General features: G+C 39.3%; 1 protein-coding gene across 2 annotated transcripts in view; it reads left to right on the top strand.

Annotated features, from left to right (window-relative positions):
- The window catches only part of STAU2 (staufen double-stranded RNA binding protein 2), a gene marked incomplete at its 3' end in the record, with an annotated part of 268,811 nt that overhangs the window by 149,281 nt on the left and 92,927 nt on the right, over positions 1 to 26,603 (top strand). The window contains exon 11 of one of the 2 annotated variants that reach the window (XM_080695005.1): positions 13,908 to 14,021. The exons of the other annotated variant lie outside the window; for it this stretch is intronic. Within the exon in view, the coding sequence (XP_080551131.1) occupies positions 13,908 to 14,021 (114 nt within the window). The remainder of the gene's footprint in view (positions 1 to 13,907; positions 14,022 to 26,603) is intronic. 2 annotated transcript variants of the gene reach the window in all.

A 26,603-nucleotide genomic window follows, 5' to 3' on the forward strand; every position in this document is an offset into this window, starting at 1 on the left:
AACAGAAAATTTCAGTCTCCACTGATTCTCTTCTCTCATTGGCTAAGATTCTTTTAATGTAAAGTTCTTATATGCATAGAAAACTTTATTTTTTCGCTAATATTCTCTTGGTTTCTTTCTTATCTCTTTAGTTCCGACAGTTCAGGGTTTTATTTTCTATTATAGATGGCTTCTAAAAATTTTTTTGACTTTCAGAAAAGGAGAAAAGTATTGCTGAGTTTAATGTTAAAAGTTATATAATTATCAGTATGTACCAGGAAATTAACAATGTTCTGATACCATTAACTAATCTATAGAACTTACTCAAAATTTTCCAGGTTTACTGCTAATATCCTTCCCCTGTTCCAGGATTCTGTCTAGGATTCCACATTGCTTTTAGTTGTTAAACCTCCTAAGTTTCTTCTTAAAAGATAACAGTTATTCAGTATCTCATAATCTTGACACTCTTGAAGAGTACTGATCACTTATTTTATAGAATGTTCTTTTGGGGGGGCACTAGAGGCTGATCCCAGAGGAATTCTGTCTCCAAACTGCACCTCCACTTTTTTATATTTAAAAAAGGGTCTCACTAAGTTGCTGAAGTTGGCAACTGTCTCCTGTCCTCCTGTCTCAGCCTCTTAAGTACTGAGATTACAGGCATGTGCCACCATGCGGAGCTTATAGAATGTTCTTGAATTTGAGTTCTTTATGTGTATGTGTGTTTTGTTTTGTTTTTCATGACCAGCTGGAGCTGTATTTTTGGTACGAATATTACAGAAATGGTATGGTGCCCTTCCAATGCTCCATTGTTGGGTCAGTTTATAAAACACTTAAGTATTGAGACCATTAGACAGTAGTATAATTTTTGCTTCAAATGTTAAATGTAATTTGAGAAATTAAAGAAGAGAAGACTATTGTATCTATAAATATTTTTATTATTTTTCCATGTTTGTTCTTCCTTCTTAATTTAGTACCAAGATTCTAGCTTTTATCATTTCCTTTCTGTTTCAGGAATATAACTTTGTCTATTGCTTTAAGGTAGATATGCTGGGAACAAACTTTTAGTCCCTTTTCATTTGAGACTGTTTTGGGTTCCCCTTCATTTCGCAAGGTTTTGCTGGTATAAAATGCTAGGTTGACAATTCTTTCATTTAAAAATACATGCCAGTTCTGACCTTCATGGTTTCAGCTGAGAATCAACTGCTGTCATTGTAATTGTACCTTTGTAGGTCAGGAGTTATTTCTTTCTAACTTCTTTCAATATTTTTCTTTGTCTTTGATTTTTAGAAGTGTGACTTTTGTGTGTCTTGCAATAGATTTTTTTGAGTTTATTCTGTTGAGGCTTGCCCACCTTCTTAAAGGAGTAGGTTTTTATCTTTACCAAAATTTGATTAATCTTCATTGATTATTTCTTTGAATTTTTTTAGTCTCTCCCATTTTATCTTTGGCACTCTGATAACACATGGTTCCACAGGTTCTTGAGGCTCTCTTTATTGTTTTTCTCAGTCTGTTTTCTCTCTGATTTTTAGATTGGGGAATTTGTTTTTTTCTATCTTCAAGTTCAATTATTCTTTTTTTGTTTTCTCTATTTTGCTTCAAGACCCATCTATTGAGCCAGGTATGGTGGTGCACACTTGTAATCCCAATATTTGGGAGACTGAGACAGGAGGATTGCAGATTTGAAGCCAGCCTCAGCAGCTTAGTGAGGCTGTCAGCAACTTAGTGAGACCCAGTTTCAAAATAAAATATAAAATAGGTCTGGAAGTGTAAGGCCCCGGGGTTCCATCCCCAGTATCACACACACAGAAAAGACCTATCTATTGAGATGTTTTCTTTCTCTCCTTCCTTCCTTCCTTCCTTCCTTCCATCCTTCCATCCTTCCATCCTTCCATCCTTCCTTCTTTCTTTTTGAAGTTCTGGAGATGGAACCCAGGGGCATTTGACCTCAGAGCTACACCCCCTGCCCTATTTTTTATTCTTTGAAACAGGGTCTTACTAAGATGCTGAGGGCCTCACTAAGTAGCTGAGGCTGTTTGTGAACCACAATCCTCCAGTTTCAGCCTCCCAAATGCTGGGATTACAAGGGTACACCACCATGCCCAGCTGAGATGTTCTATTTCTTCAATGAAACTATTGTTTGTTCATTTATTCAAATATGTATAATTAGTTACTGGAACCTTTCTGTGATGGTTACTTTAAAGTACTTGTCAGATAAATCTGACATGTGTGTCATCTTGATACCATATCTGACTTTTTTTTTTTTTTTTTTTGCTTTTCAGTGGGACTATTCTGATTGTTGGTCTAAAGAGCAGTGTTCTGTTGGATTCTTGGCATTCTGATTACTGTGTTCTAGAACTTCTGTCTTAGTAAGCTGCCTCTGACATTGTGCCAGCTGGGGTAGGGGTGTCACCTTATTACTGGAAGTTCACATTTTACATTTAGTCTCAGTTGACACCTGGTGGAAGGAGAGGGGCTTGTAGCCAGGTCTTGGTGAAAGCCCTGACAGCCGTCTGTGCCTCTCCTGATACCACCCTGGCATGGAGAGGTGTAGGGTGCCTCCTTATCCACAGGCAGAGGTGCAAGTCCAGGGATCCAGTAGGGATGAAAGTCTTGACTGCCCATTTGGCCATCTGTTTCTCCACACTTTCAGAGGAGTTGAGTCTCCTCATTATAGTCTGGTCAAGGTGACAGCATAGGCCCACAACTGGCCTTGATGTTGGGGAAAGGAGTGGGTCTGCTGTTCCCTCCCACCCCAACCGTGGTGACTGCCTGAAGTGAAGCAGTTAAGGTTGAAAAGTGTTCTGTCTCGCTGGGTTATTCCTTTTTGGTCCTTTGGTTAGAAAGCAGGCTTTCTTCGGGCTCCCCCCATTCCATTGTCATTGTTCAGGCGTCTGGGTTCTCTAGCACCTGGTCCAGGATATGTAAAACAAAAGTAAATCCCAGGAACTGACCACTGGTCTTTCTCCTCCTCTCTGCCTTTCTGAATCCACTGTTTACTTTATATAAAACATTCAAAACTTTTTCTTATATTTAGCAGGAAGAATTAGAAAATCTGTTACTTCTTGTCTTAAAGCAGAAGTCATATGGTATTTTTTTTTTTTTTTTTTTTTTTTTGGTGGTACTGGGGTTCCTGGAAGCCCTTCTACTTCCGGGCTACACTCCCAGACCTATTTTTACCTTTTTATTTGGAAGCAGGGTCTCCTAAGCCAGTACACACAGCTGGCTTCAAACCTGTGCGATCCTCCTGTCTCTGCCTCCTAAGCGCGGGGATTACAAGCGTGCGCCACCACGCCCAGTTTACATGGTGTCTTTTATAATGAACGTAACTATATTTTATTTATTTATGCATTTATTTATGTATTTATTTTTGTGGTACTGGGGATGGAACCCAGAGGCACTCTACATCTGAGCTATACCCCAGCCCTATTTTTAGTCTTTTTATATTATATTATTTTATTTTATTTTATTTTATTTGTGGTAAAATACCTATTTTGTATTTTATTTGGAAACAGGGTCTCACTAAGTTGCTGAGAGCCTCACCAAGTAGCTGAGGCTGGCTTCGAATCTTTGTGATCCTCCTGTCTCAACCTCCCAAGCTCTGGGATTACAAGCGTGCACCACCATGCCTGGCTGCCTTTTAAGTTTTAATGTGGCTTATTTTACATATATAAATGAATATATGTGGGAATATCAAAACATGAATATCTGCTACAAATGAGGGCAGTTTTTTTTCTGGTAAATAAAATTGACTATTAAAAATCACAATGTTGACAACACATCTTTTGTTGCCATTTATTAAAAATTTTTTATCTGTGGCTTACACTAGAAATAAATATTTGTATATCACTGCCAAATTTTGAACACCAAATATAAACATGTAATATGCAAAGTTTATCCCATAGAATTTCCAAAAGACTGAAACAAGTTGAGTCTTAGTATAGTAATGTAATTTCATTTATTCATTCATCACAGATTCAGGACCTGTCTCAGCAACTTAGAGACCCTATTTAACTTAAAAAATAAAAAAAGGGCTAGAAGCATAGCACAGAGGTAAAACACCCTTGGTACAACATCCCTAGTACAACACACACACAAACACACAATCTTGTCATGTTTTTATTATATCATGATGGGATATGTTATATGATAATAACTAACATTTATTTTAATAAACACTAATAGTGAGACATCCACATTTCTAAATGTTTTTCATGGATAAACTAATTTTTATTTACTTGTTTTGTGGTACTGGGGATTGAACCCAAGGATATTCTACCTCTGAGCCACATCCCTAACCCCATTTAAATTTTTTTTTTTGAAACAGGCTTCACTAAGTTGATGAGAGTCTCACCCAGTTGCTGAGACTGGCCTGGATCTTCCTGTAGCAACCTCTCAAGTACTGAATTACAGGTGTGTACCACCATGGCTAGCTCCTGAATAAACGAATTTTATTCATTTAGTATATATTAACTCATTGCTTTACAGAGAGCCAACATAATGTAAATTTATGCTAATAATCATAGTTTGCCCAAATAAATAGTTTACATGTGATCTCAAAGGTGGTGAAGAAATGTTGAAGACCAACTTAATCTACCTGTTTAGATCAATACTTATGAGGCAGATATGTTTTGTGTCTAAGAACACACTACTTGCTGTTACTAAGGGTTAGGCTTTCATACACCTGGTGTGCAGTCTGAAGAATTAAGCATGTTTTGCACTCTCAGGTTCATTGTTTAGCTGCTGCTCCGTAGTTCCTCGCTGACTTACTCTGGGTAGAGCTTCCACACAGGAGCAATGCTGACATCACCGCCTACTGCCAAGAAGTAGGTTTCAGAACTAGTGAGCCTGAGACGTGCTCACCAAACCCATGTTTCTCCACATTGTGGATATGCTATGTAGCACATAGGTTATGTGCAGGTCGTGTGTGTGTGTGTGTGTGTGTGTGTGTGTGTGTGTGTGTGTGTTATTGGGATGGAACCCAGGAGCAGTAACCTCTGAGCTACACCTCCAGCCTATTCTTTAAATTCTTTATTTTGAAACAGGGTCTCACTGAGTTGCAAAGGACTTCAGTAGCTAAGGGTGGCCGAAAACTGTGATCCCCCTGAGAAGCCTTCCAAAAGCTGGGATTACAAGCGTGAGCCACCCACCACGCCTGGCTTTTTCTTTGCTTTTGATTTAACAAGCAATTTTCTTTAAATGAGAGCCTGTCCATACCCTCCTCATTTTTGTCCATAGGAGGTGGCCAGTAAAGACATCTCACAGACAGGCAATTAACTAGTTCCCTGCTGAGATTATTAAAATTTTAGTAGTCCTGCAATATCAAGGAACTGTAGTTCTGCAGGAAACAAATTGATTCAATTTTAGGGGGAAAGATAGAGCACTTTTCACTGGTATAGCTGCCTCTCATATCTTCAAATGGGCACAGAAATTTTACAAACCAAACTCTTAAGTCACCCTAAGACTTAAAGTAAATATTTTTTAAATTATGTGAATAGTTAAAATGATTGGGTTTTGGAAAAGGAATTTTCAGGCTGACGAGATAAATGTCAGAATGTACAAGCAGTTTCTCATCTGGGCTTACTGGGTTGCAAATCAAACTCTGAAATTTATTTTAACATAAAATCACTATAGGCTTGCAAATTTTAAATGAAACCATTTTATTTAATTATATTTTAATGTATGACTCTTTTAGTAAAATAATTTTTATAAATTCATGACAAAGGAACAAAATATTAATTCATAGTTGTTATGATATTACAAATCCAGAACAAATATTACTACAACCCTCAGTTACATTTTAGAGGAAGTAGCAAAATTATAGAATTTATAAACAGTAAATCTTAAACATAGCTAACTTTTGTAATCTTAGAAAACTGTCTTTTTTCATCAAAGTCAAGGTCTTTTGACAGTGTACACTGGAATTTTTAGGGCCACGGTTGTGGAAACACTGCTTTTGTTCTATCAGAAAAACCTTGCCCAGTCAGTTCTAAAGATTTGCATAAGGTAGAACATAATGGAATGTTAGTGCCCTAATTATTTCAGCAGTGTTCTAAGATTTCTTGTTCCTACTAATGCTTTGAATAGTAGGAAGCATTTTTAGACTTAGAAGGGTGAATTTCAAAATGTCACCAGATTTTTAAAATTCACAATTTTATGAACATTTCTATTTCTACTTTAAGAAGAAAATATATACCTGAAGACAGTCATATCAAACTTAAGTTTATGAGTCATTAGTCTTGTATGTAAACTGTAACTCTTAAAAGTATGTTTCATCAGCATACTTTTATATTTTGTTTAATTTGAAAGTGGGTCATCAAGCAGTAGTTTCACTTCTTTTTCCTTTCTTTTTTTCTTTGCATATTTTTAGCCCGTTTCACTGGGGAATCTCATTGCAGTGGGGAAAACACGATATGATCTCGTTAGTCACTCCTTTCCTCTCTGCTCTGTCAATCTCCCACTCATGTTCATTTGTGACATTTTTGGCAAGTCCCAAAGTTTTCTAGTTACCTTTAATTTTTAAAAATCTAGTCCAAGGGCTGGGCGTGTAGCTCATTGGCACAGCACTTGCCTAGCATGCAAGTGGTAGGGCTTCATTTCTTTTTTTTAATTTATTTTTATTGTTTTATTGGTGCACTGTATTCATACATCATAATGGGATAAAAAACTTGTGTAGACATATGTGCACACATCGCCCAGTTAGCCCCTACCCCACACCATTCCCTCCCCCTCCCTCCTTCCCATGCTTGGCTTAGTGGTTGACATCTAATATCAGCAATTTATCCAAAATTAACAATGATAATTGTTAATTAATAAATGATAAATGATAATTGTTATTATCATAAATAAATGATAATTGTTAATTAATAAATGATAATCTCACATAACAGATTCATTTGTCTTATATCAAACTTTTGATCAGTTAGAGATAACATTTCAATATTTCTTTTAACTTTTTTTACCAGAGGATATTTTTTTCCTTTTTTTTTTTTTAGGTGAAACTATCATACATTTTTTTTTTTCAGAAAAAATCTAACATGAAATATAAACTCTAAATACCCAAAACAATCTCGAAAAAGAAAAAAGCTAGAAGATGTACATTTTCTGATTTCAAACCTTATAAAGCTACATTATTTGAAACAGTAGTATTGCTATAGTAGTAGTATTGCTATAAAGGCAGATATATAAACCAGTGGAGTAAAATCAAAAGCCTAGAAATAAATTCTTCCATATATGGTCAAGTTATTTTTGACAAGGATTCCAAGAACATTTGATGAAGGAAACAATGATTCTTTCACTAAATATTGTTGAAAAATAATAATTACATGAAAAAGAATAAAGTTGGACCCTTACTTAACAACATATACACATATTAACTCAAAATAGATAAAAGACCTAAATGTAAATCTTAAGACTATAAACTTTCAGAAGAAAACCTGGGTCATAACACTTCACAACATTTTAATTGGCAGTGATTTCTTGGATATGATTTCAAAGACACAGAATAAACAAACTTCCTAAAAAAATATTGTACATCCAAAGACAATGTAAACAGAGTTAAAAGTTACTGATAGAATGGGGTAAAATATTTCCAAATGCTATATCTGAAGGTATATTAATACTCCAAATAGCCGGGCGTGGTGGTGCACACTTGTAATCCCGACGCTTGGGAGGCAGAGACAGGAGGATCGTCCAGGTTCGAAGCCAGCCGCGCTGGCATAAGAGACCCTGTTTTCAAAAATAAAAAAAAAATAGGTCTGGGAGTGTAGCCCAGAAATAGAAGGGCTTCCAGGAACCCCAGTACCATATATATATATATATATATATATATATATATATATATATATGTATATTTCAAATAGAAATCCTAAAAATTAGCAACAATAAAAGCAAATAATACAATTTAGAAATAGGTAAAAGCTTAAAATAAATAATGAATCTCCAAAGATTTTAACCAATAAACACATGAATATATTCTTCTTTGCTTAGTTGTCTGCTGGTGGAAAATCTTGTTTCTCTGGTTGTGGTGTGTATTACCTATTACTTCTTTGTAGTTAATCTCTTTGAGTATTTTCTCTAGCGATGGTTTTGAAGACATAAATTCCTTCAGTTTCTGTTTGTCATGAAAGGTTCTTATTTCCCCATCTAATTTGATAGATAGTTTTGCTGGGTAGGACATTTTTGGCTGGGAGTTGTTTTCTTTCAGAGTTTGGAATATGTTACTCCAAGCCCTTCTGGCTTTCATGCCTTGGTTTGGGAAGTCTGGAGTGATTCTAATTGGCTTGCCTTTGAATGTCACTTGGACTTTTGTTTTTGTTGCCTTTAAGATTCTCTGCTTGGCTTCCACATTGGTCATTTTGACAATTATGTGGCATGGGGAACCTCTTCTCTGATTCTGTCTAAAAGGAGTTCTATAAGTTTCCTGGACCTGTGTATCGATCTTTTGCTCTATGTTTGGAAAATTTTCTGCTATTATTTCTTTGAAGAGATTATTAATCCCTTTGGTTTCACCTTCTTTTCCTTCCTCTATTCTGATTATTCTTAGGTTAGCTCTCTTAATATGGGCCCATATTTCTTCAATGTCAGATTCCTGCTGTCTGATTTTTTTCTAAGTTATAAATTATGCATTCGTTTTTGGAGTGATTCTCTTCTAGGAGCGAGATTTTATTCTCCATGTGATCTAATTGATTGTTTATACTTTGAATTGAGGCCTTTACCGCAATGATTGCATCTTTTATGTCTTAGACTCTCTCTAAATTCTTTTTGAAAGTCCTGTATTATTTCTACAGTTATATTCCTGATTTGATCTTCTGGAGATCTCTGAATTTTTGTGTTATCAGGTTTTAATAATATGGGGTTGTGGGCATTCATTGCTCTATTGTTGTTCCTCTTTCCCATGATTTCAGAATTTTTTGCCTTCCCTGGGTCACTACGACTTCATTTAGGGTGCTCTGTATATCGAGTCTGTGGTAATCTCACCCGCCACTACTCCTTTACTGGGTTGTATTGCAAAGTCTCACATTCAGGAAGTTAATCGAGGCTGCGTGAGACCGTGGGGGATGCCAGGCTGGGTGTTTTCCCACGGGGAGCTGCGACTAAGGTGTGGTATCTCTGCCACCACTACTCCTTCACTGGGTTGGACTGCAAAAATCTCAGACCCAGGGAGATTATCAAAGTCCCTGGGCATGCAGTACAGGGATTTCTCCTTTAGGAGTTGCAATTTCACTCACGGTTATTGTGCATGTTAATCAGGAGCTGTTGAGGGCACAGTGAACTCGCTCTCGCTGCTGGCAATATGGTGCTGCTGCCACGCCCTCAGCTGTTAGGCTGGTGTATTTCTTTTCTGGTTTTGAGCTCTGTTCTGAGTCCCTGGAAGGTGCGATGAGCTTGACCACTGGGAGTTTTAGATGTTCTTTGCACTGAAAGAACTACTGAATTACACCCGAATGATCTTCAGCTGCTCACTTCAGCTCCTTGTTTACCTTTCCTCTCTGGATCCTGGTGCTGTGAGGGAAGATGGTGCCACTGTGGCCCCGCTGGTCCATTGCGGGCTTGATTTCTGGTCTCTGATTGTTCTTCTAGGCTTTTTTTCTCTGTCCATTGTGTTTACATTTTTTTATTTCTCTGCTGATGGCGTTTTCTGGCTATGAAAAGCGCTGATTTTGTGGCAATAGAGATCGAGTTTTAGCAGGGTTTGTAAATGCTGCTTTTCTCGGTCGCCATCTTCCTGGAAGTGTAAGGCTTCATTTCTACCACCAAATAAATAAAAATGTAGTCCAGTACAGGGTAAAACTACAAGTTTGTATCCCTCCATTACAAGCCATTCATTTCTGGCTCAAGAGACTCAGAGGATGGAGGGTGTATAGAGCCTCTCCTGTCCTCCTCTCTCTCAAGTATCTCTGATTCTTTGTAGAATGTGAGGTGGGGGCTTGGCCTGGTTCTGAGACACTTTCCTGCACACTCCACCTGCTTTGTGGCCTTACTTCTTTGGTCTTGGGATCAGGGCTGGGGTAGGGGAGATGGCACACTTAACCTGGTTTCATCCACTGCTGTTCATGTTTTTTTTTTTCTTGAGGTGGTGGTCTGTTACTCCCTTGGCTTAGAGGGGCAGCCATATTTCCTCTGAGCTTGCCCCTGACTTCATCTTTTGATGGGTGCCAGTTGTTTGGCCTGGGTAGCTACTTGGCTTCTGCCAAGATTCTTATCATTTTCTACAAGGACCGTGGACATCAAGAGGAAGCATGTCTTCCTCCATCTTTTTTGAGTTTTTAGGTATGTTTTATGCCTTGGGACACCTTCATCAAGTTCTTAGATATCTTCAAGTCTAGTCTCTGTTTTCATGTACTTCCACACTGCCAGGGATAGACCTCAGAGTGAAGGAGGCCTGCAGCTTCAATTCTTAACAGACCTCCCACCAGGAATGAAATGTGAGTGTCACCTTTGTGTAGGTGTTTCCACAGCCTCACACACTGGGAATACTGTATTCCTAGCGATCCAGATAACTCCCATTTACTTCCCCATCTCAGTTCCTCTGCATGTGCTTTGTGGTTGGACCAGTTGTGCTGACTCTTGTACAGGGTGTAGGAGAAGGAAATATGGCTCAGCCCTAAATTTTGGCCGCTCTCTGGAGTTCCTTTTGTGATTAGCTGTGAGTCTTGGTGTCAGTTTGGGGGCAAGTGGAAAATTTGGTCAGGATAAGGTTCCACCTTGAGTGATAAGAAGCCCAGTGACATAAAAGTTGTGTTTTGCTCATATAAACGTCTGTAAGCTTGAAGTCTAGGGCTGGCATCACAGCTCTGTTCCATGAAGCCCTCAGGGATGTGGGTTCCTTCTAACCCACCTCTCAACCACCTCTAGGTTTTCTTGTGGTAAAAGATAGTAATATTGGCCAGCATGGTGGCACACACCTGTAATCCCAGTACTTGGGAGGCTGAAACAAGAGTCTCAGGTTCCAGGATAGCCTCAACAACCTAGCAAGACCCTGTTTCAAAATAAAAAAGGAAGCCATACGTGGTGGCACACACTTGTCATATCAGCATTTGGGAAGTTGAGACTGGAGGATCGTGGTTCACGGACAGCCTCAGCGACTTAATGAGGCCCTGTGCAACTCAGTGAGACCCTGTTTCAAAATAAAGAATAAAGGCCGGGCATGGTGGCACACACTTGTAATCCCCGTGCTTGAGAGGCAGAGACAGGAGGGTTGCATAGGTTCGAAGCCAACCTCACTGGCTTAAGAGACCCTGTTTCCAAATAAAATATAAAATAGGTCTGGGAGTGTAGCCCAGAAGTAGAAGGGTTCCCTCCCCAGTACCACCAAAAAAATAAAAAATAAAAATAGAATAAAACAAGTAGGACTGGGAGCGTAGCTCGGAGATAGAATGCCCCTGAGTTCTATCCCCAATACTGCAAAATAAATAAATAAATAAATAAATAAATAAATAAATAAATATAAAAAGGAATGGTGTATCTTGGAGGTACCCCTGGGTTCAACCTCCAGTATCTGCCCCTCCTACACAGAATATGCTAATATTTACATTCCAAGCAGCAAGTTGACAAAATCAGTAAAGAAGAGCCAAAGGCACACAACTGAAACCTCTTTAAAGTTTCCAGGAAGCTGCCTGAAAACTCTTCCATTTACATTGTACTTAGATACCCAGCCATTCCTAGCTACAAGGGAACTTGGGAAATACAGCCTTTCCTTTGTGCATCCAAGTGCCTAAGAATTACTCTGAAAGAAGACTGGAGAACAGCTAGCAGTAGTGCTGTGACATCTTTGAGTTGTGTGCTCTCACCTTTACATTCATCTTTCATATGTGTGTTGCATGCACAGACTAAGGTTGAGTGCCCACAGGATACAGAGTATTTTACTAGGTACTTGCAGCTCACAGTGAATTGTGTACAGTTAGGAGAACGGTTAAATCTTTCAGTAATGATATCCAAGCTCTGCATGGAAACAAAGGTTGAAGCTCATCTTTTTCACGGTAATTGTCTTACTGTATTTTTTTCCTTTTCAGTTTTCATTTCTCTGGGAGAAAGAATGGGGCAGCAATAAGTTTGGTGACATATCTGTGTCCTGTCACTCCATATATTCAGGAGAGTGTCATATCTTTCCTACATACTTTCAGTTGGTGTCAGATGGGTTATTATATTTTATTAAACTTAAAGAGAGCATGTTTTATAATAGCACTCTATCAGACATTATATTTTAATTATCCCATAAATGCTTACAAACTGTAGCTCTTATAGTGTCACCATTTATTGGTGTTTGCATATACCTGTTATGTTTGTAAGTTTCATTTCCCTCATCCTACCCGGCTGACAGAGTAAACAACACTTCCATATTCTTGAACTTGTATATATCGACTCTGCTGTTAATGTGCTCGAAGCCACAGTACCGTGAATTACAAGTGTTGTCGAATTCTTTTTCCCCGAGGACACCCTGGAAAAAAATGTTTTCATAACAAAATATTTACTGTACTTTGGAAACAAGGCTTTTATATTGACTTGATGTGAGCTCCAAACTTCTTTTTATAGATTCCCAGAAGGGAATGTCCCTACCTCCAGGGAAAATGATGGCCATTCTTAAACCCTAGTGGTTTTAAGTAGTTGAATTATTAAATCATTAGACTAGGATTCTTATTGTTGTAACATTTCAGTCAGATTCATATAATACCTGACAAAAATAATGTGGACCATTTTCTGTCATAAAGGTATGCGGATGTAATGCTGCAATTAGAATGAAATCTCAAACAAGGGACTCGTGTTTTAATTTTCTACTTCACAAATTAAAAATTCTCACCTAAGCTTTTGTTCTAAATCTACACACAATTTAAAAATTGAGCAAGTTATAACCAATAAAACAGGTTTTTCCCTCTAATATAATTGATAGGAATCTCATTCTAGTCTTTGGGCATAATTTCATTAATTTGTCACCAAAACAATGCTTATATTAGCTTTGTAGTTCATAATTAAAAACACTAAGCCGGGCGTGGTGGCGCATGCTTGTAATCCCCGCGCTTGGGAGGCAGAGAAAGGAGGATCGCGCAGGTTTGAAGCCAGCTACGCGCGCTGGCTTAGGAAACCCTGTTTCAAAACTATAAAATAGGTCTGGGAGTGTAGCCCGGAGGTAGAAGGGCTTCCAGGAACCCCAGTACCACCAAAACAAAAAACAAACAAACAAAAAAAAAAACAAAAAAAAAACACTAACAATCCTTTTCCCCCCCTGAAAGTAGATAAAAGGATTAAATTTTTCTTAAAAAGAAAACAGAGTCATACTCTCCTTCCCCCTTATGCCCTACCTTTAGTATGGAGTCACAGTTGGTTTTAGTAATGGTTAGTTAGGTGTATTTAGCTAAAAGAAAAATAATATTCTGGCAACTTTATTTTAGATTGTACTTTGTGTATCATTTCAATTTAATTGAATTTGATTAATAATGTCAAAATTTCAAACAACATCATATAGTGACAGAGTGACTTATATACATATTCAACTGATTGTATAGGGACTTTAATGTAGAAAAAAAGAAGAGCCACTGTAATTTAAGTGGCAGTCACATACACATAGATGAAAGGAAACTCAGGTTGGCAAAGTCTCACTAAAATCAAATGAACGTTGACTCATGCTTGTGTCCTTTATGCATAATACATTCTTTGAAGCTGGACCTTAAAGGTAGGTGTAGCATTCTGTTATAAATTTTTCTACTAGCTATAATGAAAAGTATTTCTGAAACTCCTCTAAGACCTAAAAAGACTTAAGGGATTAATAGAATTTCCATAGATATTAGAGAGGTCTAATAAGGACTTAAATATTTGAAGTGTGTTCTGCATAAGCATTTGAATCTTTCTTGAAATCTAGACTCTGTGAAAAAGGACCTTTTATATCTGGCTCTCTTAAAAATGGCGTTCAGCAGATTGCATATGTTCTATTATAGGTTCACTACTGTGATAGACAAAGTGGCAAGGAATATGTGACCTGTCTGACCTTAGCCCCTGTGCAGATGACTTTCCATGCTATTGGAAGCTCCATTGAAGCCAGCCATAACCAGGTATCATATGCCACTGCCATTTTGCTGCATTATGGCCTAGCTGAGAAGTTGGAGGTCATCAAAATGGAAGCTTATATGCACACATACGGCTTTGCTTTCCTTAATATGTTACCTACTGGCACCATTTGCTAGACTTGAAAAATCAAGTCGGGAAACATATCTTAGGAGATTTAAATTACAGTTCATTATTAAGTTAATATAAATTATCTTATACAGAAAAATAATTGCCCTATACACTGTTTTTATCTTTAATAATTATGTATGAGAGGCACAGTCAACAGAACAGCATAACACTGAAGTCTCAGTGTTGACATACTCATTTGGTTCTGTTAAACATGTAATATATACTACATATGACATATATATTACATATATATATACACATGCACACATATATATCATATGAACTTTCAGAACCACCAGAGTAGTCCCATAATTTGGAATGTTACTGAAATGAAGTTCTAGTGTTGTTTTTACTTTCAAAGATTTATTTTGAAATCAAACTAAAAATATGAAAAGTATATTGTTTCTTAATAAACACATTTAGATAGCTGCTTGAAGAATTTATAATACATATTTTCTTCAAAAATAATCATATTAGATTACACTAATTATCTCGGTAATAGAATTTCTAGCTCAGAGCCAGTGTAAATAGACATATATAGTTTACTGTATGACTAACCAGCTGTGCTTTCTAAACCATATACATCACAATCATAACCCATTTTCATCTCTGGTTTTCAGTACATTTGAGGACTTGTATAGTCTTCTGACTAAACTTTTCTTCCTCTCTCATCTTGCAAAGAGAAAATGAAAGAATGTAATAGTGTATCTTCTTAAAGTCATGATTTTCACTGTCCAGCTTAAACTGAACCTAGCAATCATCCTTAAGGACACACCTCTCCAGTGTGCAGTCTGACATCATGGGTTATCAGTCATTCTTGTTGACGGGCAGGGAGATATGATAGTATTTAGGGAAGGGCAACTAATTCATGGCCAGAAATAAGTTTTAGGAACTAACCATGGCATAAGTTAGCTGCAGTTAACCTGGATGGATTCTGTTACTTCCTGTGACTCAGTTTTCTGGAGTGACAAATGAGGGAGTTGGATTAGATAACGTACAAGATCTATTCCAGTGCTAACATTTTATGATTCTTTAACTGGTGTAACTTGAATGAGCCCAAATCCCCCCAAAAAATATTTGGCTGGGCATGGTGGCACACGCTTATAAGAGGATTGCAGTTCACAGACAGCCTCAGCTACTTAGTGAGGCCCTCTGCAACTCATTGAGACCTTGTTTCAAAATAAAGAATAAAAAATAGGGCTGGGGGTGTAGCTTGGAGGTAGAATGCCCCTGGGTTCCATCCCCAGTACTGTAAAATAAATAATAAATAGATAGATTTGGCATTTGATTTAAAAAAACAGCTGAGGATCACTCCAGTACTTCTCAGGTTTTCATAATACCATGTCTGCCCGAGCTGCAGAAGACAGTGTGGTAGGGGCCTGGTCTGAACTAGCTTACATAAAGTAATACAGATCCTTGTATAAAACTAACTTAGTTATGTTCTGTGTGCCAAGATACATGGTGAGAATGTTAGACATGGCTCCTGCTCTCCTGGAGCCTTCAGTCTAGAGATTCCGCGCTTTGAACACTAGCTGCCTCTCTCTCTAGCCTCGTCTCCACTCACTTCAGGAACAAATGGCAAACGCAGCATGGGATGCCCATTTGGCAAAGATCCTTTCTGAAGCAGAGCACAGAATTGAGGGAGTGCATCAGTGACTCACACATCTGGAAAGAGCAGCCCACACTTAGCAAAGGTGGCGTATTGTTATAAGAGAGCGCTGGACTGAGAATGGAGACTAGGATCAGCTTGGCCACGAGCTAGCTGTAGGACATTGTCCCTTCACCTCCTTGGAACTTGGCTTCTTCATGAGTAAGATGATGAGGCTACTTCAGGCACCAAATGTGTGTGCCAAAGAGCTAAAATTCCGGGGCTTCTGTTAGCCGATATGGAGCCTTTACAACTTAGGGGGGAAAGGTGCCTCTTCCTCAAGGCATTTGACTACCATCCAGTGAGCATTTTTTGTAAGAGATCCACAATAACTACAGTGTGAGTGGTGCTTCTTTAAAGCATGCAAGGTACAACCTATATAGCTGTACTTAGTGGTCTTCTACTATATGTCAATTTACTTAATGGTATCTATTTTCTGTTAAATATAATATGTTACAAATGACAACTTTGCCTGCAATTTTTAGATTAAAAACTTTAAGGAGATTGTGTTGACAGTGGTAAGGGATGAATGAATGAATGCATGACTAGTTCCTTGACAGAAATGATAATCCTGTGTAGCAAACACTGCCTTGGCGGCTTCAGAGGTGCAAAGTGAGGGGTTCCTGTGATCAGTGTATTGTGTGTGTGTGTGTGTGTGTGTGTGTGTGTGTGTGTGTGTGTGTGTGTGTATGTGTGTGTGATGGTACTGGGGATGGAACCCTTCTACCTCCGGGCTACACTCCCAGACCTATTTTATATTTTTATTTGGAAGCAGGGTCTCTTAAGCCAACAAGGGGCTTTGAACCTGCACAATCCTCCTGTCTCCACCTCTCAAGCGCGGGATTACAAGTGTGCGCCACCACGCCCGGCTCCTCCCTTGTATTTTGATAGTCGGGTTCCCCAAGGAAAGGGGAAAGGGCAAACCCTTACTCAGCCTTTGGCTTTTCTACACCTTGTTGCCCATACCTGCTTCCCATCCTGCATGTCTTCCTGATCAATTGGTTTTCCTTTGTCATATCAACAGCATAAAGTTGATCACACAGTTGGAAAAGATCGACCATTAAATGCTTTTGCAATCATTAATTTGTAAATACCAGTAAACAGAAAAACATGTTAAAGCAAGGGAAAAAGTTATGATAATTTTAAAAGGATATTTCTGTTCTTAATTCATTTGAGCCAATGTAGTTGAACAAATGGAATCTGTATTCTAAAAAAAGTAATGTAAAATTTAGAGGCATCATTTTTATGAAATTCAGGTTTGTGTGGGTTTTTTTTTACCTACTTAGAATAGAAAATGAGAGCTGGGTGTGGTGGTACATGCCTGCAATCCTAGTACTGGGAGTTTAAGACAGGAGTATCATAGGTTCCAAGCCAACCTCAGCAACATAGCAAGACCATTAAAAAAAAAAAAATTAAAAAGGCCTGAGGGTATCACTCAGAGTTAGAATGCCCATGTGTTCAATTCTCAGTATCCCTTATCCCCCCTCAAAAAAAAAAAAAAAAATCAAATGAGAAATAGATGAGCTCTCTTCTTGAGCCATTATGTTTTACCTTCTCAGTTTTGTAAATTGAACTCTAGAAACTCAATGGAGACTGAATATGTTATCTAGTGCATTCGCTCCATCTATTAAAGAGCAACAGGGCAGGGACTATTAAGTGAAATTTCTCTATCAAAGCTCAATACGGGTGTGCAGAATGGTCAGGGGAAAGATTCAGTAGCATCTGTATCTAAAGCTATCCAGTTATGGAGCTCTGAGCCTTCCATCTCCCCTTCAGACCTGCCCCGCCCACCTCCCTGTCCTTCCCTTTCCCTCTTCCTTGTGAATGGCCCCTTCCTCCACCCTGTTGCCCAGGCCTTTCTTTCTGCCTTCCTCAACTCCCTGTGCACCCAGCAAGCTGGCCTCATCCCAGCAGCCCCTCCTCTGGTTAATTCTCCAATCAAACCACTTCTTATCACTGCCAGTGTTGCCATTCCAGTTGAAGTGACCATCATTTTTAAGCTAGTTGACTGCAGTAGCCATAACTTTCTTCCCATTTTTCTGCTTTTGGTCCACGATGGTCTGTTTTTCATACAGTAGTCTGCTTGCTTGCTTGCTTGCTTGCTTATTAATGTCTGTCGTATTGGGGATTGAATCCAGGGGAATTCTACCTCTGAGCTTTTTACTCCTAGCCCTTTTTTTTTTTTTTTTTTTTTTTTTTACTTTTTAATATGCAGTAGGGTTTTGCTACTTTGCTGAGGGTTTCACTAAATTGATAAGCTGGTCTTGAATCTGCAATCCTCCTGTCTCATTCTGCCAAGTTCTAGGATTACATGCATGCTAAAATAATTACTATTATTATTTGTAGTACTCGAGATTAAACCCAGAGGCATTCTACCTCTGAGCTATTTTATTTTTCTACCCCAGCCTTATTTTATATGCTATTTTTATATTCAACCCCAGCCCTGTTTTATTTTTATTTTGAAACAGGGCCTTGCTACGTTGATGAGAGCCTCACTACTTGATGAGGCTATCTTCAAACCTGCAATCCTCCTATCTCAGCCTCCCAAGTACTAGGATTACAGGTGTGTGCCACCACACCAGCCCACCAAAATTATTTTTAAGTCAATCAGATCACACTACTCAACTGCTAGATTCCCGTGGCATACAAGCCCTTGTGTGGCTTGGCCCTGGCACCCCTCCATTCTCTGTCCCTTTCCATTTCTTATCCACTGACTGTCCCAGTCCCCCAGGCCTTGTGGCCATTTACACAGTAAGTAAAGGAAACCACTCAAAAGACTATTTGTGTGACATTCTGGAGAAGACAGAACAGGGACAGGAAACCCATCAGTGGTTGCAAGGAGTGGAGGGCATGGAGAGAGACTGGCTAGAAAGGGTCATGAGGGAGTTTGGGGAGGGGAGTGGAAATGTGCTGTTACGGTTATGGTGAGAGAAATACAACTGTATGCATTTGCCAGACTCGCAGAACTGTACTCTAAAAGGGGAAGAATTTTACTATATCTAGATAATATCTGAATAAACCTAATCTTAAAGGGAAAAAAAGGCCAGGGCATCACTTTTTCTGTTATTTATACAATATTGACCCCAAAGTCTACATCCAAATATGTGTAAAAGTATGAATATGGCATGGCTACCCTGGACAATCATTGGTGAGAGGGGGGAAGGGGAAACGGTGGGGGGGGGCACCAAGTATAGTTTAAATGTATACCATTTATGTTCAATAAAAAATTGTATTAAAAAATAAAATATGAAAAAAATATTGACCTCAAAGAATGGGGATGGATGGCCTTCTTCTTGCCTCTCCCCTACTCTCTAGGTATGTGGGATCCACTTTGGAATGCACTAAGTGTAATCTATAACCTGGTTTAGAGCCCCTCTGTATGCCAGTTACTAGTAAGGCTGCTTCAAACTTCCTGTAAGAATAATAATTATCATTCTCCAAAAAGTAGCTCAGGCTCACCCTTGTCTCACCTCAGGGAATAGTCTGCAGGCCAGAGTTTCCCATTTGGAAACTGAGTTCTCATTCAGATGGCAGGCAGTCACTGAGGCCGCAGGTGCCCATGGTGATGGGGGTAAGAATGATCTACATATATTTTCCCTATTCATTACAGCACGGGTGGTACTGGAAATTCACATTACTATAGAATGCGTAGTTGGCCACAGTGAAAACATCAATTTCCAAACCCTTATTCCTTCATTGCTTGTGTATTAACTTTAGTGAACAGCTATGTCATAGAACTCTGTTAAAGACTAGAGTAGACAAATAGAACTGACTTCCACTCTCGGTCCTTGGTAAGCCAAGGACAACTGGTCATCCTTAATATGTAAGTTGAGCAAATAACACATTTAGATTGAGCTGGTGAGGAATCTGCCCAATGTGTTTCTGCATGTCCTATTTATAAATTAAAGTTAAATTGATTAGTGGATCTTGCTTGCTTGCTTGCTTGCTTTTTTTGTAGTACTGGGGATCGAACCAGGGACATTCTACCTCTGTACTATACTCCCAGCCCCATTTTTTATTCTTTATTTTAAAACTGGGTCTCACTAAGTTGCGGAGGGCCTCACTAAGCAACTGAGGCTGACCGCAAACCTGTGATCTTCCTGTCTCTGTCTCCCAGGTACTGGGATTACAAGCGTGCACCACCACACCCAGCATGTATCTTATTTTCATTTATTATTATATTATGTCTTGTTACTGGAGATTGAATCCAGGGGCATTTTACCTTTGAGCTACACCCCCCCCCAGCCCTGTTTTTTTTTTTTTTTTTAACTTGGAAACAGCGTCTCAAGTTGCTGATAGCCTTGCTAAGTTTCTGAGGTTGGCTTTAAACCTGCAATCCTTCTATGAACCTCCTAAGTACGGGAATTATAGGCATGTGCCCCATGCCTGACTTAGTGTGTGTTACTAAACAAAATTCTCAGTAACAGTCAAGAAGGTTTTGGAATTTTGTGGGTTGGTATAACTCACCAGGTATTATTCTTAACTTCCCCTTTAGGCTGATAGCCTTTCCACACCTTCCCTTATCACTGTTAGGTATTACCAAATGTCTTTCATGTCTCCTCTTATTACATCAGTCACCCTCTAGGTATGCCCCAAGGTCAGAACCCTACCTCTCTGGATATCCGCTCTCTTTTTTTTCATCTTCGATTCAAATTGTGTTGTCATTTGCCAGTCTCACAAAGATTGGGTATGAAGACTTAGTAAAAATGCTCTAGTTTATAGTTAGTAGTTTTACTGCTGTCTACCTTATTGTGTTTAGCTTAGTTCTGGAATTTATTGGTTTCATATAAATAAAATAATTAGCTAATCAATCACTTAACCAAGCACTAACTAGTTTTTGTTTTTGTTTTGTTTTGTTTTGTTTTTTGGTGGTACTGGGGTTCCTGGAAGCCCTTCTACCTCTGGGCTACACTCCCAGACCTATTTTTACATTTTTTAAAATTTGGAAACAGGATCTCCTAAGCCAGCACACGCGGCTGGCTTCGAACCTGCACGATCCTCCTGTCTCTGCCTCCCACGCGCAGGGATTACAAGCGTGCACCACCACGCCCAGCGCACTAACTAGTTTTAAGTATTGCATCTGGATGAAAATGTGTATATTAGTATTTACTGTAATCTGACTTCTAGTCAACAAAAGCAAGATTGTAGTATTGAGTGACAGTGCATATTTAACATATTACTTCTTTTTTTTTTTTTTTTTTTGCAGTACTAAGGATGAAACCAACCCAGGGGCATTGTACCTCCGAGCTATACCCCAACACTATTTTTTAGTCTTTTATTTCTTAAGCATGGTCTCACTGAGTTGTGAAGGGCCTCGCTAAGTAGCTAAGACTGTCCACGTACCGTGATTCTCTGGTTTCATCCTCCTGAATGCTGGGATTACAAGTGTGCGCCACCATGCCCGGCTCTGTTTCTTTTTTTTAAATCAATAATTTTATAAAGGAAAATAGACAAGAACCAAGTTTATATATTGTGGGTTTACCATGTGCTAGATACTGTGCTGGGCTTTTTGTACATTATTTTACCCAATTTTTTTCTTTTTTTCCCCCCTCCTTTTTTCTTTTTCCTTCTTGTGGTGCTGGGGATTGAACCCAGAGCCTCACGCATGCTAGGCACTTGCCCTGGCATGGAGCTATACCCTAATATTTACTTCCTTTCTTCCTTCCTCCTTTTTTTTTTTTTAATTGAACCCAGGGACATTTTACCTCAGAGCTAAACCCCCAGCCTTTTTTATTGTTTAGTTAGAAACAGGGTCTCACTAAGTTGCCAAGGGCTGGCTGAGTTGTGGAGGCTGGCCATGAACCTGCGATCCTTCTGTCTCAGCCTCCCAAGTACAGGGATTACAGGTTTGCAACACTATGCCCAGTTTGTTTATTTCTTACAATTACTTTAATGAGATATAAACTCTAGCAGTTGTATATTTTCTATTGCATCTTTAAGGATTTATGTCCACATCAGTGAAATGAAGCTGAGTGACCCCCCAGTGTGTATGTTTTGACTAGTCACCTCTAAGTGAAGGGATAACCTTAAAGTTAGCAATTTGCAGATCCGGTTGGTATTTGGTTCTACTTTTCTTTTTCTTTTTCTTTTTCTTTTCTTTCTTTCTTTTTTTTTTTTTTTTGGCAGTACTGAGGATTGAACTTGGGCATTCTATCCGCAAGCTATACTCACTCGGAGCCCTATTTTTTATTCTTTTTATTTTGAAACAGGCTCTTACTGAGTTGTGGAGGGCCTCACTAAGTAGCCGAGGCTGGCTGCAAACCCCAAACCCCTTCAGTCTCACCCTCCCAAATACTGGGATTCCAAGTAACGTGCCACCATGCCTGGCTTGGTACTACTTTTGATTAAGTAAATTCTGCTCATTTCTAATTTTTGAAGTAAGTAATTCTAGGTTAATGGAGAATATCAGCCAGGCTGCTTTTGACTATAAGTTACAGAGAACCTGACTCATATTGTTTAAGTAGTAAGAGGGCTCACTATCCCCTGACAGGGAGTTCTCTGGAAGAGTGAGTTCCCGGGTTGGTTGATGGAGCTGCTCCATGTTGGCAGGACTCGGGTCATGACCATCCCTTAGCCCTGCCATCCTCTACTCCATCCCCTGACTCAGAAGGTGGCCAGACTAGTTCTGTGTCACATACAATACAGCCATATCCCAAAGCAGAGGTCCAGTCTCAGGACTTGGGCAGACACATCTGTACCAGGAACCCCTCCAGCCATCTTTGCCCCAGAGCAATAGGCCTGGTTGGGCCAGTGCCCATCTTTAAACTAGTCACTGGCAAGAGAACTGAGACTCCCCTGGTCTCAGTGCTTGTGGTGAACTAATTATTGAAGAATCAACCATAGAACTACTGCATGAGCCATCAAATTTTATATTAGGTGATTTAAAATTCTCTATTAGACTTTCGGGAAGATGGCGACAGAGAAAAGCGGGGCTTACGAGCCCCGCTAACAACCAATCTCTATTACTACAAAATCAGCACCTTTCATAGTCAGAAAATACCATCAGCAGAGAAACAAAAAATGTAATTACAAGGGACAGAGAAAAAGAGGACTGGAAAAATGAGACACTAGAAAGAAACCAGATCGCAGTGCTGGGGCTGGAGCCGCGGCGCAGAGTGGCGGGCGCCATCTTTCCTTGCAGCCCCAGGTCCCAAAGAGGAGGGGGACTCAGAACGGAGCTCAGAGCCACAGAGGAGATACACCAACCTCACGGCTGAGGACGCGGCAGCAGCGCCTTACTGCCGGCGGCAGCGGCGAGTTCACCGGACGACTTCAGACCAACGCACTCAACAGCCCACCAGGCTCCAGAGAGGATCAGTGGACAGTGAGCCAACGTGAGCTGCTGCAGAACAACCGGGCGGGATTCGGCAGATTTTTCGGTGCAGGGAGCATCTAAAGCTCCCAGTGGCTGGGCTCAGCACACCCTGCAGGGACTCAGAGTGGAGCGCAAAACCATAGAAGAAATACGTCAGCCTCACGGCCGAGGGCGTGGCAGCGGTGACATATTGCCACCGGCAGCAGCAGCGAATTCACCGAGTCCACTACAGCTCCATCGGCGCACTCAACAACGATGAGTCAAATTGCGGCCCCTAGAGAAGAAATCCCAGTACAGCACTCCCAGGGACTTGACCTAGTGGGGGAGTGGTGGTGGCAGAGATATCACACCATAGGAGAACGCCCAACCTGGCACCCCCTATGGTCTAAAGCAGCCTCGATTGAATCCCTGGGTCTGAGACTCTGCAATACAACCTAGTAAAGGAGTAGTGGGGACTGAGATACCACAGACTTGAGATCCAGAGCACCTTAAGTGAAGTCTTAGTGACCCAAGGGAAGAACCCAGAGAAGGCACAAACTTCCTAAATCATGGGAAAGAGGAATAACAATGGAGCAATGAATGCCCACAACCCCACAACATCAGAACCCGATAAAACAGAAATTCAGAGATTTCTAGAAGATCAAATCAGGAAAATAACTGTAGAAATAATAGAGGTGTTTTGAAAAGAATTCAGAGAGAGCCAAAAAGAGATAAAGGATGCAATTAATGAAGTAAAGGCCTCAATTCAGAGTACAAACAACCGATTAGACCACATGGAGAATAGAATCTCGCTCCTAGAAGAGGATCACTCCAAAAATGAATGCATAATTTATAACTTAAAAAAAATCAGACAGCAGGAATCTGACATTGAAGAAATATGAGCCCATTTTAAGAGAGCTAACCTAAGAATAATTGGAATAGAGGAGGGAAAAGAAAGTGATACCAAAGGGATCAACAATCTCTTCAAGGAAGTAATAGCAGAAAATTTTCCAAACATAGAGCAAGAGGTTGATACACAGGTCCAGGAAACTTATAGAACCCCCTTTACACAGGATCAGAGAAGAGGATCCCCACGCCACATAATTGTCAAAATGACCAATGTGGAAGCCAAGCAGAGAATCTTAAAAGCAACAAAAACAAAGGGCCACTTGACATTCAGAGGCAAACCAATTAGAATCATTCCAGACTTCCCAAACCAAGTTATGAGAGCCAGAAGGGCTTGGAGTAACATATTCCAAACTCTGAAAGAAAATAACTTCCAGCCAAAAATTTTCTACCCAGCAAAACTTTCTATCAAATTAGATGGAGAAATAAGAAGCTTCCATGACAAACAGAAACTGAAGGAATTTATGTCTTTAAAACCAGCGCTAGAGAAAATACTCAAAGAGATTAACTACAAAGAAGAAATAGGTAACACACACCAGAACCAGAGAAACAAGATTTTCCATCCAACAGACAACTAAGAGTGGTTATCTGTGGAGATTCGTTATTTATGTTAGTCTTTTACCTATCTCTAAATTGTATTGTCTGCTTTTATTGTTGCTAATTTTTAGGATTTGTAGTTGGAATATTAATATACCTTCAGATATAGCATTTGGAAATATTTTATCCCATTCTATCTGTAACTTTTAACTCTGTTTACATTGTCTTTGGATATACAATCTTTTTTTTATTTTTAGGGAGTGTGTTTACCCTTTTGTTGCCTGTGCCATTCAAATCATATCCAAGAAATCACTGCCAATTTCAATGTTTTGAGGTTTAATGACCCAGATTTTCTTCTAAAATTTTATAGTATTAAGATTTATATTTAGGTCTTTATCTATTTTGAGTTAATATTGGTATATGGTGTTAGGTAAGGGTCCAATTTTATTCTTTTTCATGTAATTATTATTTTTCAACAATATTTAGTGAAAATATTATTATTTCCACCACCAAATGTTCGTGGAAACCTTGTCAAAAATAACTTGACAATATATGGAAGAATTTATCTCTAGGCTTGTATATAACTCCAATGGTTTATATATATATGCCTTTAGAACAGTACTACACTGTTTCAATTATTGTAGCTTTATATGGTTTGAAATCAGAAAATATACATCTTCTAGCTTTGTTCTTTTTTGAGATTGTTTTGGGTATCTAGAGTCCATATTCCACATTAGGATAGATTTTTTTCTGAAAAATAAGTAAGTAAATGTATGATAGTTTCACCTAAAAAAAAAAAGAAAAAATATTCTCTAGTAAGAAAGAAAGCAAAAAGAAATATTGAAATGTTATCTTTAAGTCATCAAAAGCTTGGTATCAGACAAATGAAACTGTTCTGTGGGATTATCAGTGTTAATTTTGGATAAATTGCTATAATACTAGATGTCAACCACTAAGCCAAGCATGGGAAGGAGAGATGGGAGGGAACGGGGTTGGGATCAGGTAGGGGCTAATTGGGCGATGTGTGCATGTATGTCTACAAATGGTTTTTTTATCCCATTATGATGTATGAATACAGTGCACCAATAAAAAAATTAATTAATTAAAAAATTCTCTATTAGCCACATTTCTAAAAATAACTTAATAATACATTTTATTAATCCAGTATCTAAAATGTCATTTCAACATGTAATCCAACTTTAAAATTATTAAGGGCCCAGAGTGGTGGCACATACTTGTAATTCCAGCATTTGGGAGGCTGAGACAGGAGGATCGCGGTTCGAAGACAGCCTCAGCTACTTAGTGAGGCTCTTTACAACTAACTGAGCGAGACTCTATTTCAAAGTAGGGCTGATAGTGTCACTTGGTGGTAGAATGCTCCTGGGGTCAAAAAATTTTGCTGTTTTTCATAGCAAAGCCCAGTGTGTATTTTACACTTACATCTGATTTGAACCATCACATTTCAGGAGCTCAGCATTGACACGTACTGGTTAGCGCAATTCTATAGGATGAAATGCAAGCGCATTAGGATTGGGCTGCGCCTGTGCTCCCGTCTCATCCTTTGCCATGCCCCTGTGCCCAGTGTACCCCAGGCATCTACTCCAGCTGCACCCTGGCCATGTTGCCTGCTTACTTCTGTGTCTGTGCTTATGCCATTCATTCCCTGTGCTTGGTACCTTCCCTCTTTGCTACCGGGAGACTTTAGTTTTTAATTTTGTTGTGTCACAGCTTCCAATTTTGTCGTATCCATCAACTCTAGCCAAGATGCTGCTATTGCCTACTAATGGGCCTCCATGGTGCTGTCGAAGGAGGTAAAGCTCTCCTTCCTCTCTGGCTACCAGGCTTTTCTTCTCATCCCGGCCAGTCATCGCGCTGCTCCTCTCCATCTCTGCATGTTGGTCTGACCCCTGGGCAGCACCCTGCTTCCGGTTCAGGGCAGGCACTCAACACATGTTTATAGGATGGAACTGAATTGGATTTCTAAGAAAATGAGGTTGAGTTGAATTTGGTAGAATATACTAGATTAAATTAAGTGAGAGAAATAATAGAATGTTTGACTCAGAAAGTTTGCTC

This window comes from Muscardinus avellanarius, assembly GCF_963383645.1.
Source record: "Muscardinus avellanarius genome assembly, chromosome: 4".
Taxonomy (NCBI): domain Eukaryota; kingdom Metazoa; phylum Chordata; class Mammalia; order Rodentia; family Gliridae; genus Muscardinus; species Muscardinus avellanarius.